At 41.7% G+C, this 14877-nt stretch overlaps 1 protein-coding gene across 1 annotated transcript in view; it reads left to right on the top strand.

Annotated features, from left to right (window-relative positions):
* Positions 1 to 3956, top strand: part of HTR4 (5-hydroxytryptamine receptor 4) — a 175473-nt gene extending 171517 nt beyond the window's left edge. Inside the window, exon 11 of the mRNA XM_068981116.1 lies at positions 3866 to 3956. Coding sequence (XP_068837217.1) covers positions 3866 to 3956 — 91 coding nt within the window. The remainder of the gene's footprint in view (positions 1 to 3865) is intronic.
* The last annotated feature ends 10921 nt before the right edge of the window (positions 3957 to 14877 follow it).

The following is a 14877-nucleotide window of genomic DNA, read 5'->3' as shown; positions in this document are numbered from 1 at the left end:
GTTTTGAGTGGCTCTGCCAATGTTTCTGATCAAGCATATGTTTGAGGAAAGACAGTTGTGATCTCGCTGCATTTTAAGTTGTGGCATCTCCGCCCCTCCCTGTCCTATCTTAGCCAGATACATTTAACAGCTTTGTAGTGTGACTTCACAGATTCAAAAATTGAGGTATTTCAGATTCTTTAATACAAATCCCAAAATTATCTTCCTGTGTTTCCAGAGAAACCTCCTCCCTCCACACAGAATATAAAGTATCAGATACTAACAATAGAATATTAAAGGCCAAATTCAAATACCCACAGCTTTGGGGAACAGTCCCACACACAGCTGGTGCCCAGTCAGAAGGTCTGTATCTGTCACCCACCATCTCTGCTACTCATAGAACGAGAATGTCAAAGCTGCAAAGGATCTCATAGATTACCCTCCTGGTTTAAGGCATGAGAAAAGTGAGATACAGGAAAGGGACTCAGTCATCAGAGGCATGCCATGACTGAAGGCTAAAAAGTCATCAGAATCCAGGTTACTGTCTCCTGGTTTACTGTTTGCATTGCTTAGTTAATAGGGTGGCCTTGCAATTGAAAGCAAAAGGCACTCACTGAATGTTATAGTCATGTTCCCATTGTATGAGGTTTCCCAGTGGCTCAGTGGTAAAGAATTCACCTGCCAATGCAGGAGATGTGGGTTTAATCCCTGGATTGGGAAGATCCCCTGGAGTAGGAAATGACAACCCACCTCAGTATTCTTGCTTGGAAAATTCTATGGAGAGATGTGGGAACGATATCTCTTGGGGCACAGCACACTGCACCATGATTCTGTATCTTGAACAAAGACCTTAAAAGGAGAAGACATTAAACTATTAACTGTGATTCATATAATAGTGTCAACTGAGACTGACACAGGCCAACCAGGACGCAAGATCACCCCATCGTTATCCTCAGGTCTCCTTTTCTGCTGAGCAGGAGTCAGTTGTGAGTTCTCCATGGAGTTAGGAGGCTGGGATATTTTCCTTTCTTCTCTCCTTGATGAGAGCTATACTGATATTGTCTGGATAAAAAGGAGTGGTACCAAGCATCCAATAGCAATTCTGCAGAAGTCTCAATCATTAATTGACTATCTGGAAGGATTATATGAGAGAACTAGTGTAACCTCTTGGAGATACTTCTCAAAGAAACTCCTCCCAAGCTCCGCAACTGCTCTGGAGCCTTCCACACACCCAACTCAGTGGTTCTGTTTATCCCAGGTCTTCCCACTCTGTCTTCCATCCCCTCTGCTCATTCTTTCTTATGCTTACTCACTTAACCCCTTCCTCTACTCTCTCTGCTATCCTGACTTCACAGTTTCTTTTCCCTTTTCCACCTGGTCTCCCTGGTTCTGCATCACAGAAAATACTTGCACCTCTTGGCAAAGCTGCTCCTTTAGTGGGCAAGAGGAAAGAGTTCCATGTTAGTGTCCCAGTCACACTGTATTTCAGTAAAAGAAGACACATAATACTGTAGGCTTCCCATAGGAAGAGTAGATGTAATATACACCCATGTGCATATTCCTTTTACCCTAAGTCCATCATAATGGGACATGGAAATGCTGGAGACACAGAACCTGAATACTGAACTTAGCAGTAATGGTTCTTAAGATGATGAGTGACAGTGTATCAGGACAATTCAGGGTCCAGATTTTGGAATCAAACTGACCAGAATTTTTAAGGTCTGATTTACTTATTAACTGAATAAATTTGGGCAAATTATTTAACTCTGAAACTCAGTTTCCTTGTCTGTTAAATGGGTTTAAACTACACTAATTAATGCATATCACACACTTAGCCCAGTCCCTGACATACAGGCGCTACCCTAATAAGTGATTGTTTTTATTGTTGCTAATGATAATAAAAAGTATGATACAAAGGGAATTTGGCCAGTAAAAATGAGAAACCCTTCCTTCTCCTCTTTCTCTTCCCTCCCCTCCTTCCTTTCTCCCTTTCTTCTTTCCTTCTCTCCTTCTTTTTTTCTTCCTTCCTTTCTATTCAGTCATTCTTTTAATAGATATGTTCAGTGAATAAAAACAGAGGAAAATACAAGGGGTATGTAAAGACATGAGGTTGCATTTTGAGTTTTTCTAGGGAGCTCATGCTTGAAAATGGCATGTGAAAAATCTGAACGAAGGAAAATATAACTAAGGATGAATCAATAGCTATGTTCAGAGCAAGTAGAAAACCCAAAAATAGTTAGCTCTCATTATTTAGGGAAGAAATCTTACATATTCTGCTTCAGTAAGAATAGTCTTCCAACTGGAAAGAAGAGAACATCACAGGGAGAAAGTTGCTGCCTGAGATTTATGGAAAGCTTTTAACTGTCTCTGAGCCAAGATGTATTATTAATATTTCTCAGAGGATTAAAGGAACTGGTTGATGAGACCTCTGACTGGTGCTCTTTTGTGGACTCAGGGTTTTAGAGCAGCCTGGAGATCAGTAAATATTGCCCTAGTTCTTAAAGAAAGAATAAAGTAGACTCCAGAAACTGTAGCCTCACAACTTGAAATAGACCTTACCAAAAATTGAAAACAGTTATTATACAAATGGTATGTATGCAAGAGTCAGTGTTGTTTCATTTAAAAAAAAAATCATGTCAACTCATTTCATTATCTATTAGGACAGACTTACTGCTTGACAGAGACATTTCAGCAAGGCATTGCACAAAGCCTTCCATGGGTGGGCCCATTCTCAGGCACCCTGATGATTACCCATTTGCTGGAAGGCTAGTCTGTGTTGGGGTACCACAGGTTCTGGTTTATCCCTGATTAATAGTTTTTTTCTCTTGACTGAAAAGGCAAATGATACTAAACTGAAAGATCTAGGTAGCAATAGTTATCTGATCTTCTTTTTTCATGTTTTTAAAGATGAATTTATTTATTATAATCAGAGGCTAATTACTTTAAAATATTGTGGTGGATTTTGCCATACATTGAAATGAATCAGCCACAGGTGTACATGGGTCCCCCTGTTCCAAATATCTGATTTTCTTATGTGCTTGTAGAAGCCTTAAAGTCTCACTTGAGTCAGTGCTAAATAATCCTATCTTGAATGTTGAAATTGTTATGATTTAGAATGATCTCAGTTGACTAAAATGATACCAAATCAATAAAATGAAATTAAACTGAGACAAATGTAATGTCCTATATTTTGGCAAAATAAGCGAATGAGTAAATAAATAAATATACACATAAATAAAAACTGCACCAGTGTAGTAAAGAACCACAGGAATTAACAGCTATTTGTATCAAAAAAGAGAAAACCTGGCAATTAACTGAACACATAGCCAATAGAATATTATCATTGTTGGAAATGAACTTAATGTTAATCACATCCATAGAAGTAAACTAAATTGATGATGAAAAGTTTGTGACATAAATCAGATTCACTATGTAGATTTGGGCTCTTTCCTGGTTCTGTATTCCATAAGAAATAATTTTAATAAGGACTGTGTTTAGAGGACAGTGACCATTATGGGCAATCATCTGGAAACCATAATATATAATGAACTATTAGAGAAAATGGAAGTGTGTAGCCTGGAGAAGAGAAAACTTGGAGGATATAATTAGCAGAGAGAAGAATTATGAGTGGGCCTGGAGGGCATCGTAGTTCCACTGGGTAGAAGCTGTAGGGAGGCTCATTTTGGCAAAACATTAATAAGCTATTTCTAATAACTAAGCTGATCAAAGATAATATGGCCTGGTGGGTCAGTGGAGATTCCTAAGCAGGGGCTAAACAGCCACCTGTCTGCATGGCACAAGGGGCTTTCCTGCAGTGGGCGGGTTCTTGCACCAGACTATCTGTCCATTCCAACTCTGAGGTTCTGTGATCTTCTCCCCTCTCTAGGGATGCAGTGGAATGTGGTGGCCAATGGGAGAGTCAGTCCCACCCCCCAGCAAGTTCTCCTCTGGTGGCCGCACAGCCCAGTGACACTTAGGCCCCTGGGGCAGTGACCCTGAAGACAGCCATCCCTCCGAGAGAGGGCAGGTCCTGAGCTGCTGCCCGTGCATGACTGCACCTGGTGTCCTCTTCACCCAGCGTTCCATCTGTTGGTGCAGGCACCCTGTGCCCATCGAGCTTTTCCTCCAGGATTCTAGCAGGTGGCAGGGGACAGGATGGCCCCCTTGTTCACTGGGAGGTTCTTCTTCAGAGATCCCCCCGGAAGGGATCTTTTTATTTCCTAGCACTCCCTCTTTCTGGCCTCATAGTCACCCTTGCCTCATAGTCTCTGTTGTCCCCAATATATACCCTTACTATGCCTGGTTTGTCTTGCTCGTGTTCCAAACAGGATCGCTCACTGTGTCCTATCTCAATCATAGACGTTTCCAAATAGTCCTTCTTTGCTGTGCCTGCTCACATGCACTGCCAAAACACATCCTCCCCGCACCTGTCTTGGTCAGAGTTCTGTTCCAAAAGCACGCATCTCTTGCTTGTTCGTGTCTGTCACAGCCATGCTCAGACTGCTCACTGGCTCATCTCTGTCCTGCTCTGTGCCAGACACTAATACACTTTCCACCCAGAGTCTGGGTCCAACTGTGTATCCTCCTGTGTCCATCACAGACTTCTACTTGCTCTTCCTTATGTCCATGTCAGTCCTTCTCTTCAGGACATACTCCATTTATTCACCATGGAAGAAACGGGGCAACCATCTTTCAGAGGAAAACCATGTCTGCAGCAACCTCGGAGGGAAGCAGAAGACAGACAGCTCCCAACCAGTGCCATGGCCTCAAGCCCTCCTGCTCTGAGATGCTCACTTTCCTAGAACAAATAATTTCCTTGAGAGCCTTGGGCAGGACCAGTGGCATTATAGTGTTTATTGAAAGATTTTGGAATCTTTCCCATAAGCTTGTGGCAAAGTCCATGGTACCAATTTATAATCCTTGAATCTGGCCTTGCTGCTCCCAAAGGAGAGAACTGTTGGAGGCTCACGCTGCCAAGACTTGTCACTCACTGCAGTTTCCCCAGGTGGAGGAGCAGGACCAAGCAGTGCTCAAGGTGGAAAAACAGCGCTTCACTCGAAGCCAGAGGACCTGGATTCCAGCCCTGGCTCCACTTCTAACATGATGTGAGATTGTGACCCATGCCCTTCCTTCCCTGTACCTTACTTTCTTCATCTATCAACTGAAGTTTGGACCAGGGGATTGCTAAGATTCCTTTCTGTTTCTATGACAACAGGATGCTGCTATAGCCATCAGCTACCTCGAAAAGGTGTGACCTGCCTGCCTTTTGACTTTGTTTCAAAGGAACTAGCCGCCTCATCTGGGCCTTCTAGACCTTTGACGTTGCCAGCTTTGCCCTTCAGATAAACCTGGATGTCTTTCATTCAAAACCAAGTTCACAGCTCTTGCCACCTGTCCCAGAGTGAAGGTCCCAGGGAAGTAAACACTGCCACATCCCAGAGCCCTGTGAGGTTTCCACTTTGGTCTTGGCTGTGGTTTAATAGCATCTCAGGACTTCATCATACTGTCCTTGTTCCTGCTGTTTAAGAAGTCAGATATCATTTCCACTGATGTTTACTTTATTTCTGGAATTGCACCAGCCTGGAAGAGACTTTGGAATGAGAAAAAATTGCCGTCAAACAATCCAAATGCCAAAAAAGAAAAAAGAAAAATTCTGAGTCCTGCAAAGGCTTACAATTTTTTATGTGGAGAAAATCACTTGTTAGGGAACAGGAAAAGACTCTAATGAGAAATGTGACTTGGAACTCCCAAATGCTGTTGAGAAAGATGCACCATGCTGAAATGCTCCTGGTGTAGCCTGGGGTTGTCACTCACTGATCAGTGGGAGCAGATTTATCTGGGGACCTATTCTCATCATATATGAAGAAAGTTTATCTAAGTCCTGTCTTGTACATTGACTCTGGATGGACCAACTGCCTGTGCTTTTTTGAGTCACTGTCCCTGTGCCGTTAACAAGATTGGAGCTTAGGAGGCAACCACGTTTAGGAGGATGATCCTCCTCTAATACAAAGGAGAGATCAGCAAAGTCTTGAACCGCAAGGCCCTGATCCTGGCAGTGAGACTCACACTGTATCTGTTGGGCTGCTGCCCACATTGTCCACAACTTCCATGAATGTGCAGTTAGGATGAGAGAGAAGAGAAGCTGCACGGGCCCTGAATCAATTGCTGTGACTTATTGTGTGACCGTGTACTAGTAACTGGGCCTCTCCGGCCTCAGAAACAATCTCTCCTGCCTACTTCATGAAGCTGTTGTGGAGGGAAATTAGATAATTTTTGTGATGATGTTCTGTAAATCATAAAATGCCATTTTGTTTACTATGACTTTGAATTACTTTGAGTGCTCCTGGGTAGTCAAAGTCTAAGAATTTCTTCACCAAGATGTGGATTAGAGAGTGAGCTTCCTATACTGAAAATACCAAGGGATCATCTTTTGGGGGGTCCATTCGCCCAAATTTACCCCCTCTGCATTTGATTATTCTAAGCTACCCAAAACACACCAACACTGAAAATTTGTACATCACAAACACTCTCATTTGAAGGGTTTTGTTGTTCTCAAAGTAAAGAGGTAGGTAGAGAGAGATGAGGACTACAGTCTAAATTTTGTGATAATGAGCCTAATTTTTCATGTAACTTCAGAGTCACATGGAATAAATTCAAATACCATTTTGCCATGAAAACATTTATTTATACAAAGACTTGGGTCATCGAAATTGTCCCCACCCTGTTAATTCTCTCTCTCTCGCTCTCTCTCTATATATATATGAAAATAACCCTCCAACATGAATTAGATCATGAATGAGAAGCTGATAGTTATATAACGAGTGTATTGAGATACTGAAGCAAATAGTTTGAGATTTTTAAAAATCTGATAGTCTCTGTAAATTATTGTTAATTATCACTTGTGTTATCTAGATAGCACCTTCATTTTGTTTACATTTTTAATAAAGCAGAATTACAAGTGGGGCCACTCATGCGTTTTCTAGCAAACTAAGTCCTCTTGTGTAATCAGCATATAAAGTACATGTGTGCCCATTATACAGAACATGGGATTTAAATATATATCTTCAAAGGCTTGCAAGTTTTAATGATGATTATATTTTGGTTTTAAGAAATTGTTAGTTATACATATGATTTATTTGAAGCTAAAGCTTTGAAGTACTAGGACCCCTGATTCTAATTTGTTTCTATTCCCTTGGCTTTATGATACAATCCACTTTTTGATGCAGTTCCCAAGAATGTGTTCTAGGAAAAACAGGAGCCTTGTTTTCTTTATTGATAAATTCTATTTATTGATAAACATTAATAAAATGCATATGTTTATATCTGTGCATTCTTTACATGTTATAGAAATTGTATACAGAGGGAAATCTAATGTCTTTAAACTATTAGGGGAATTTTGAGTATACAATAAAATGCCAAAGTCAATCCTGCGCCTCAGTTCTCTGCAGCTTCTCTGTTGTCTCATAGCCCAACTCACCCCTCAGAAGCTTTGGGTGTTTGATGCTGGAGAATTTTCTGTCTCCAGCATCAGGGTCTCTTCAAGGTAAAGACAGAAGCCCAGGACTCCTAAATAATATGATTTTGCCTGTCTTCCTGTCACCTTTGTCAGCCTCAAGTACTAAGACATATCTCTCTTACATGGGTCATCCCAGGAAGGGCATAGGGAAAGCTTTAGCCCAGCCACTCTCCGGGCATACGCCATAGGAGCCATTCAAGTCAGCGTTGTACTATACATTCACTGGTCTTGAATTGAGTTTGTTAATCATGTGCCTCCTCTTTTTGTGTCATGAACAACTCAGGATTCTGGAGTTCCTGGAAATTGAGGCCCAGAATACATGTCAGTGAAATTCAAGTCCCTGCTCTTCTGAGAATGGGGTGAAGGAAAGACCCCCAACAGCAGTCAGGGGCAGTGTACTCACCCAGTTCTTCTGTTTAATCCTTGGGGCCGCCATCGTCTCACATATGAAATGCAGAGGGTGGGCAAGAATTAGGTTTTCAAATCAAAGCTCTTTCTTCATACACAAGCTTTACCTGGAACTCTATTGCAGTAGGGTGAAGTGGGGTGGAGAACAGGTATATCTGGGTTCCCTCATCTCTACTCATTATGATCCATCACTGGAAGGAGATTTCTTGACATCTAAAAACCTCGAGCAGCTGGAAAAGGCACTCTCCACTGAAAGTCTGTGATGGTGCTTGGCTTTTCCATCCTTCTTTATTTTTCTAAAGCATTTGTAAGATTCCTGCAAGCCATTTTTCCTGATGACATTCCTCAGAATCACACTTGTCCACTTATTTACAGAACCTCTTCCTCCATAAAGAAAAAGCCTCATCTCCTGAAACATCCATCTAGAATGACCACCTGAGTCTTCACCTCCTGTGAAGCATCCGCTGTGTCAAGGCAGAGAACTAGACCTCAAAACCTAGGCTAGCCTAACCCTGGACCGTCTTTTGTTTTCCTTTCATCTTGTCTTTCTTCACTTTGGAGCAGCCATTCTCTGGACCCATGCAAGGGGGTGGGAACTAACATTGATTTAATAGTCGCCATGTTCTGGGTGGTTTCTGTGTGTTACATAGTTTATTTCTGTCAAGAGTCAGAGAAACATATTTTAAACACCTACTATGTGGTGGGCTACAGTCTGTGGGGTCACAAAGAGTCAGACACGACTGAGCGACTTCTCTTCTCTTCCCTTCACTTCATGTGCTAGGGCCTGTTGTCAAAGATCCACTAAAAATAATACTGATGAGATTCCTTCACTGGGAACCAGGAAATAAGAAAGGAGACATACAAAACATGAATGAGACAAGTTTACATACGCACAAGTGCTATGAAGAATGACAACAAAAAAGCTGAGATGAAGCAGAGGTGTGGACATTGTGTGAGGTATTCAGAAAGCTTCAAGAGATCAGCCCCCTATGACCTGGGAAAAGAATATTGAAGAGGAGTCTGCATGTGTTAATCTGGGGGAATATTATGTCAGGCAAAGGAAACAGCAACTGCAAAGAATCTGAAGCAATAATGAGCCTGGTAAGTGTGCATGGCACTGAGTGAATGTGGGGAAAGTGGTAGGAGATGGGATCACAGAAGTAAGTAAAAATTGACAATAATAAGGACATTTTAGTTACCATTCATCAGTTAGTTACTATGGGCCAGGATTTATGGGAAGTATTTTAACTGAAACTCTACAAGGTAGGTATAATGTTTCCATCACATAGAAGTTAACCTGGAATTTCCCCAAGAACAAAGAGATTATTTGGAGCCAGAAATGGGGAAATGGAACCCAAACCTTGCCAAGTGTAGCCTTTCTCCCCAGTGTCACTAGCTGAGGGGACTTGATCCACCTGATACCTGTTCCCTTTAGCAACAAGACCATCGTTAACACAGATAATTCTCTTCTTGTCTTTTTCCTTTTGTCTCTCTTATTTCTGCATGAAGTGTTGCTTACATTTATAATGATTCTTCATTTATTTTACATATCCTAATTCCAGTGAAAGTGAAAATGTTAGTCACTCAGTCATGTCTGACTCTTTGTAACCCCATGGACTGTAGCTTGCCAGGCTCCTCTAGCCAGGATTCTCCAGGCAAGAATCTCTTCCCTAGGGAATCTTCCTGACCCAGGGATTGAACCTGGATCTCCCGCATTGCAGGAAGATTCTTTACCATCTGAGCCACCAGGGAAGCCATAGTTAGTTAAGTCGCTCCGTCGTGCCCGACTCTTTGCGGCCCCATAGACGGCAGCCCACCAGGCTCCTCCGTCCATGGGATTCTCCAGGCCAAGAACACTGGAGTGGGTTGCCATTGCCTTCTCCAGGGGATCTTCCCAACCCAGGGATCGAACCCAGGTCTCCCATATTAAAGGCAGACGCTTTAACCTCTAAGCCACCAGGGAAGCCCAGGGAAGCCATGCTAATCCCAAATAGCACATAATTGGAAGTTCAGTTCAGTTCAGTTCAGTCACTAAGTTGTGTCCGACTCTTTTCGACCCCATGAATCTCAGCACAACAGGCCTCCCTGTCCATCACCAACTCCCAGAGTTTACCCAAACTCATGTCCATTGAGTCAGTGATGCCATCCAGCCATCTCATCCTCTGTCATCCTCTCTCCTCCTGCCCTCAATCCCTCCCAGCATCAGGGTCTTTTCCAATGAGTCAACTGTTCGCATGAGGTGGCCAAAGTATTGGAGTTTCAGCTTCAGCATCTGTCCTTCCAAAGAACACTCAGGACTGATCTCATTTAGAATGGACTGGTTGGATCTCTTTGCAGTCCAAGGGACTCTCAAGAGTCTTCTCCAGCACCACAGTTCAAAAGCATCAATTCTTCAGCACTCAGCTTTCTTCACAGTCCAACTCTCACATCCTTACATGACCATTGGAAAAACCATAGCCTTGATTAGACAGACCTTTGTTGGCAAAGTAATGTCTCTGCTTTTCAATATGCTCTCTAGGTTGGTCATAACTTTCCTTCCAAGGAGTAAGTGTCTTTTAATTTCATGGCTGCAATCACCATCTGCAGTGATTTTGGAGCCCAGAAAAATAAAACAGCCACTGTTTCCACTGTTTCCCCGTCTATTTCCCATGGAGTGATGGGACCAGATGCCATGATCTTAGTTTTCCAAATGTTGAGCTTTAGGCCAACTTTTTGACTCTCCTGTTTCACTTTCATCAAGAGGCTTTTTAGTTCCTCTTCACTTTCTGCCATAAGGGTGGTGTCATCTGCATATTTGAGATTATTGATATTTCTCCTGGCAATCTTGATTCCAGCTTGTGCTTCCTCCAGCCCAGCATTTCTCATGATGTACTCTGCATAGAAGTTAAATAAGCAGGGTAACAATATACAGCCTTGACGTACTCCTTTTCCTATTTAGAACGAGTCTGTTGTTCCATGTCCAGTTCTAACTGTTGCTTCCTGACCTGCATACAGGTTTCTCAAGAGGCAGGTAAGGTGGTCTGGCATTCCCATCTCTCTCAGAATTTTCCACAGTTTATTGTGATCCACACAGTCAAAGGCTTTGGCATAGTCAATAAAGCAGAAATAGATGTTTTTTCTAGAACTCTCCTGCTTTTTCGATGATCCAGAGGATGTTGGCAATTTGATCTCTGGTTCCTCTGCCTTTCTAAAACCAGCTTGAACATCTGGAAATTCACAATTCATGTATTGCTGAAGCCTGGCTTGGAGAATTTTGAGCATTACTTTACTAGTGTGTGAGATGAGTGCAATTGTGTGGTAGTTTGAGCATTCTTTTGCATTGCCTTTCTTTGGGATTGGAATGAAAACTGACCTTTTCCAGTCCCGGCCACAGGACTGTGGCCACGACTGGAAAACTGCTGAGTTTTCCAAATTTGCTGGCATATTGAATGCAGCACTTTCACAGCATCATCTTTCAGGATTTGAAATAGCTCAACTGGAATTCCATCACCTCCACTAGCTTTGTTCGTAGTGATGCTTTCTAAGGCCCACTTGACTTCACATTTCAGAATGTCTGGCTCTAGGTGAGTGATCACACCATCGAGACTTTCTGGGTCATGAAGCTCTTTTTTGTACAGTTCTTCTGTGTATTCTTGCCACCTCTTCTTAATATCTTCTGCTTCTCTTAGGTGTCTTGGAAGTAAAAAAGCCAATTATTATCTAGCCAGAAAGTGATTTCCTATGGAACTATTCATTTCATTAGAAATAAAAGGAAATTGAATCTGGTTATGTAATCAGTAAATTTTTTCTCGTGCATTTTTTAAAATCTCCATCCTACTTGACATCATCCTTCTACAACTGATGCTATCACCTTCTGGACTGGGGAGTTAGGCTATAAACACAACTTTGAGCATGCCCTTTCTCAGATCAAAACCTCTAAAAGACTCCTCCAATGGACTGTCCATGGAATTCTCTAGGGCAAAATACTGGAGTGGGTAGACTTTCCCTTCTCCAGGGGATCTTCCTGACCCAGGGATCGAACCCAGGTCTCCCACATTGCAGACAGATTCTTTACCAGCTAAGCCACAAGGGAAGCCCAAAGGACTCCTCATTGTTAACCAAATCTGGGCTGCCCATAATTTTCTAAGTCTACTAGAGTTTTGCCTCCAGTTATTTCTCTTTATACATAGTTACAAAGCAAGCCATGTGCTCCGTGTTCCCCTTACATGCTCTTCACATTTTCATCCTCAGTTTATTGATTCTTCTGTTCTTTCCCTTGGGCATACATCTCCTAGCATCTCTTATATGGTCTATCTCAAATACCACCTTCTACTTGAAGTCTCTTCCAGCCTCCAAGACTGTGTGAGGTTTTTTAATCTATTTCAGTCCCTGAAGCACTTTATTTGCTCTCCTATAACTTTTTCCTGTGCTTTTCAGTGTGGTTTGTATTGTTAATTGCTCAGTTGTGTCCTACTCTTTCTGAACCCATGGACAATAAGCCCACCAGGCTCCTCTCTCCATGGGATTTCCCAGGCAAGAATACTGCAGTGGGTTGCCATTTCCTTCTCCAGGGGATCTTCCCTACCCAGGGATTGAACCTGGGTCTCCTGCACTGCAGGCAGACCCTTTACCATCTGAGCCACCAGGGAAGCCCTCACGGTTCATTAATGATTCCTATTCTGAGCTTCCCTTCCAGAGCCCAGATTTTGAGCTCCTTGAGGACAAGAGCCAATTCTTATCAATCATCATTTTTTTTTTTTTTGGCCTTTTTCTTGTGCCCTACACAGGTTTTTATCCACTGAAGCTTTTCAGTAAGTTCATTGAATTTATTTATTTGGAAGAACTTGTTTTTGTTTATAGCATCCGCACTGCACATGCTGCTTAGCTCTTTCAACCCTCAAATCTCACTGCTCCTCTGCTGTTTAATTCTCCATCCACTGCAGTACCTGCAGCTTTCTGATAAGAAGAAAATTTTTCTGTGACCATTTTGAATAAAATCAAGATTTTATCATATTTCTTGCAAGTAGCAAAAGATTAGAGTTTTAAAATACCATTATTTCCATGGTTTATGGCAAGCTTTTCCCCCTTTTTTGGTTCATGTCTGCCTGTCGAAAAAGAACTTAAGCTTAAATAAAGTTTTGTATTTATAGAACATGGTGGTGAATCAGACTGAAGTGTGAGTTACTTGACATTGTATAATCCTAGAGAGTATTGGCTACTGTTTTACCTGTAATGGCATTTACTGACACAGCACAGAGAATGGAGTGAATGTTGGATGGTCCAGGCCAAGGATGTAGGAGTTGCCCAGGCTAGGGTATGATACAGCATGCTTAAGAGACGTCAGGAAATGTGTCCTTTTCCCCCAGCATCTAACTTACTGTATGACTCTCCACATGTCCCTGCCTCTCTCTGCCTTCAGTTTTGCAAATATAAATTGAGAAGCATTTCGTGGTTAAGAGCTTGGGCTTTGTCATTAGATAGACATGGGTTTAGATTCAGGCTTTTCCAGTTACTGACTGTGCGTCACTTTGATGTCACTGTTTCTTCTTAGTGGAGGGATAACCATAGCCCATCCTGTAGAGTGTTGTTGTGAGATTCAGTGGGTTAAAGCTCATAAACAGTGGAACATAGTCCGTGGCATACACACTCACTGAAGTGTACCTGTTACTATTAGTACTCTGATTCCATGACATTTGAAATTCTGAAGCTGCGTGTAGAGACATATGGAAAGGAAATTGAGAAACCAGGGGTGGGGAAGTGGTGAAAGTGGCAAGCAGTGGTTATTTCTTTGTCAGGTGTCTAATCCAGAAAAGGGCAGGCTGTGAACACTATTCAGGAGAAGCTGGAGATGGTAAGATATTTGGTTACAGAATCAGAGAAGATTTATATGATGTGCGTAGGCAAGAAACAGAGTTTAGTTGATTCAGCGTCTTATTATGGAAAGCCTGAAATGTCTCTTCATTTTCTCCAGTTCATGAGTTTCCTAAGCAGTAGCTGCACTCTACCTTTTAAGATGGTAAAGGGACACAACTTTGTTGAGCACCTGAGATATGTCAATACTACTTTGAGCCTTTACATGTATTATAGCATTTAATTCTCAAAAATAGTATTGACTATATTGAATCCTTCTCAAGTTGCCAGCTAAGTTGCTTTGGGCAAGTTAATTAACTTCTCTGAGTCTCAGTTTCTTCATGAGTAAAATAGAAGTGTTAATGCTGCCTGACTTATGAGGTTATATAATTTAAATTAAATTTGTGCATGATAGCAATTACAATACCACCAGGCAGATATTTCATATTTTATTATTATTTTCATTGTCATTTTATATAATAGTCCATTTTATGGATAACTGAAATGAGGCTGAGGGTGACTAAGTTTCTGAACCTAGGTTATACAAGTAATAATGAGCAAAGACAGGATACAAGCCTAGAGTTGTCTGTCCTAAGAGTTCAGGGTTCATACTTTGTTTTTCGGCCTGTGTAGAAACAATGTCATCAAACTTTAAAGAGGCATTCCTTCCAAAATTAGAAGATGTTTTATAATATGTCTGGATATCTTGGTAGCCTGGATGGATAGTCTTTTAAATTGGTCTAGAGCCTTTGATAAAAGCTCAGACATTATCCGTGTTTTTAAAATACTTGGTTGAGATCACATAATTCAATTTCAATTGAGTCTTTCTTAGTACTGAATGTCATTGAAGGATTATAGTATTTCATTGCAGCCTTGGTCCCCTGAATTAGCATGGTAGTCATTAGGATATGGTCTTCTTGTCAACCGGGTCCAAATGGGGGCCCATACGCCATTGCTTGATGATGAAATTCTTGGCCAGAACACAGAATCCGCCCCCCTGTACCCTATATTCATTCTCTGAAGCCTTATAGCAGTCTCTCTTTATCATCCTCAGGAACTTGCCATGGAGAAGACTATGAGTCATCCATTACTAAGGCTTTGTGAAAGGGAAGTCAAGCCGGGGATTCATAATTTCAAGTGAAAAG

This window comes from Capricornis sumatraensis, chromosome 9 (genome assembly GCF_032405125.1).
Source record: "Capricornis sumatraensis isolate serow.1 chromosome 9, serow.2, whole genome shotgun sequence".
In the NCBI taxonomy this organism is placed as follows: domain Eukaryota; kingdom Metazoa; phylum Chordata; class Mammalia; order Artiodactyla; family Bovidae; genus Capricornis; species Capricornis sumatraensis.
This window is presented reverse-complemented; position numbering and strand designations above follow the sequence as displayed.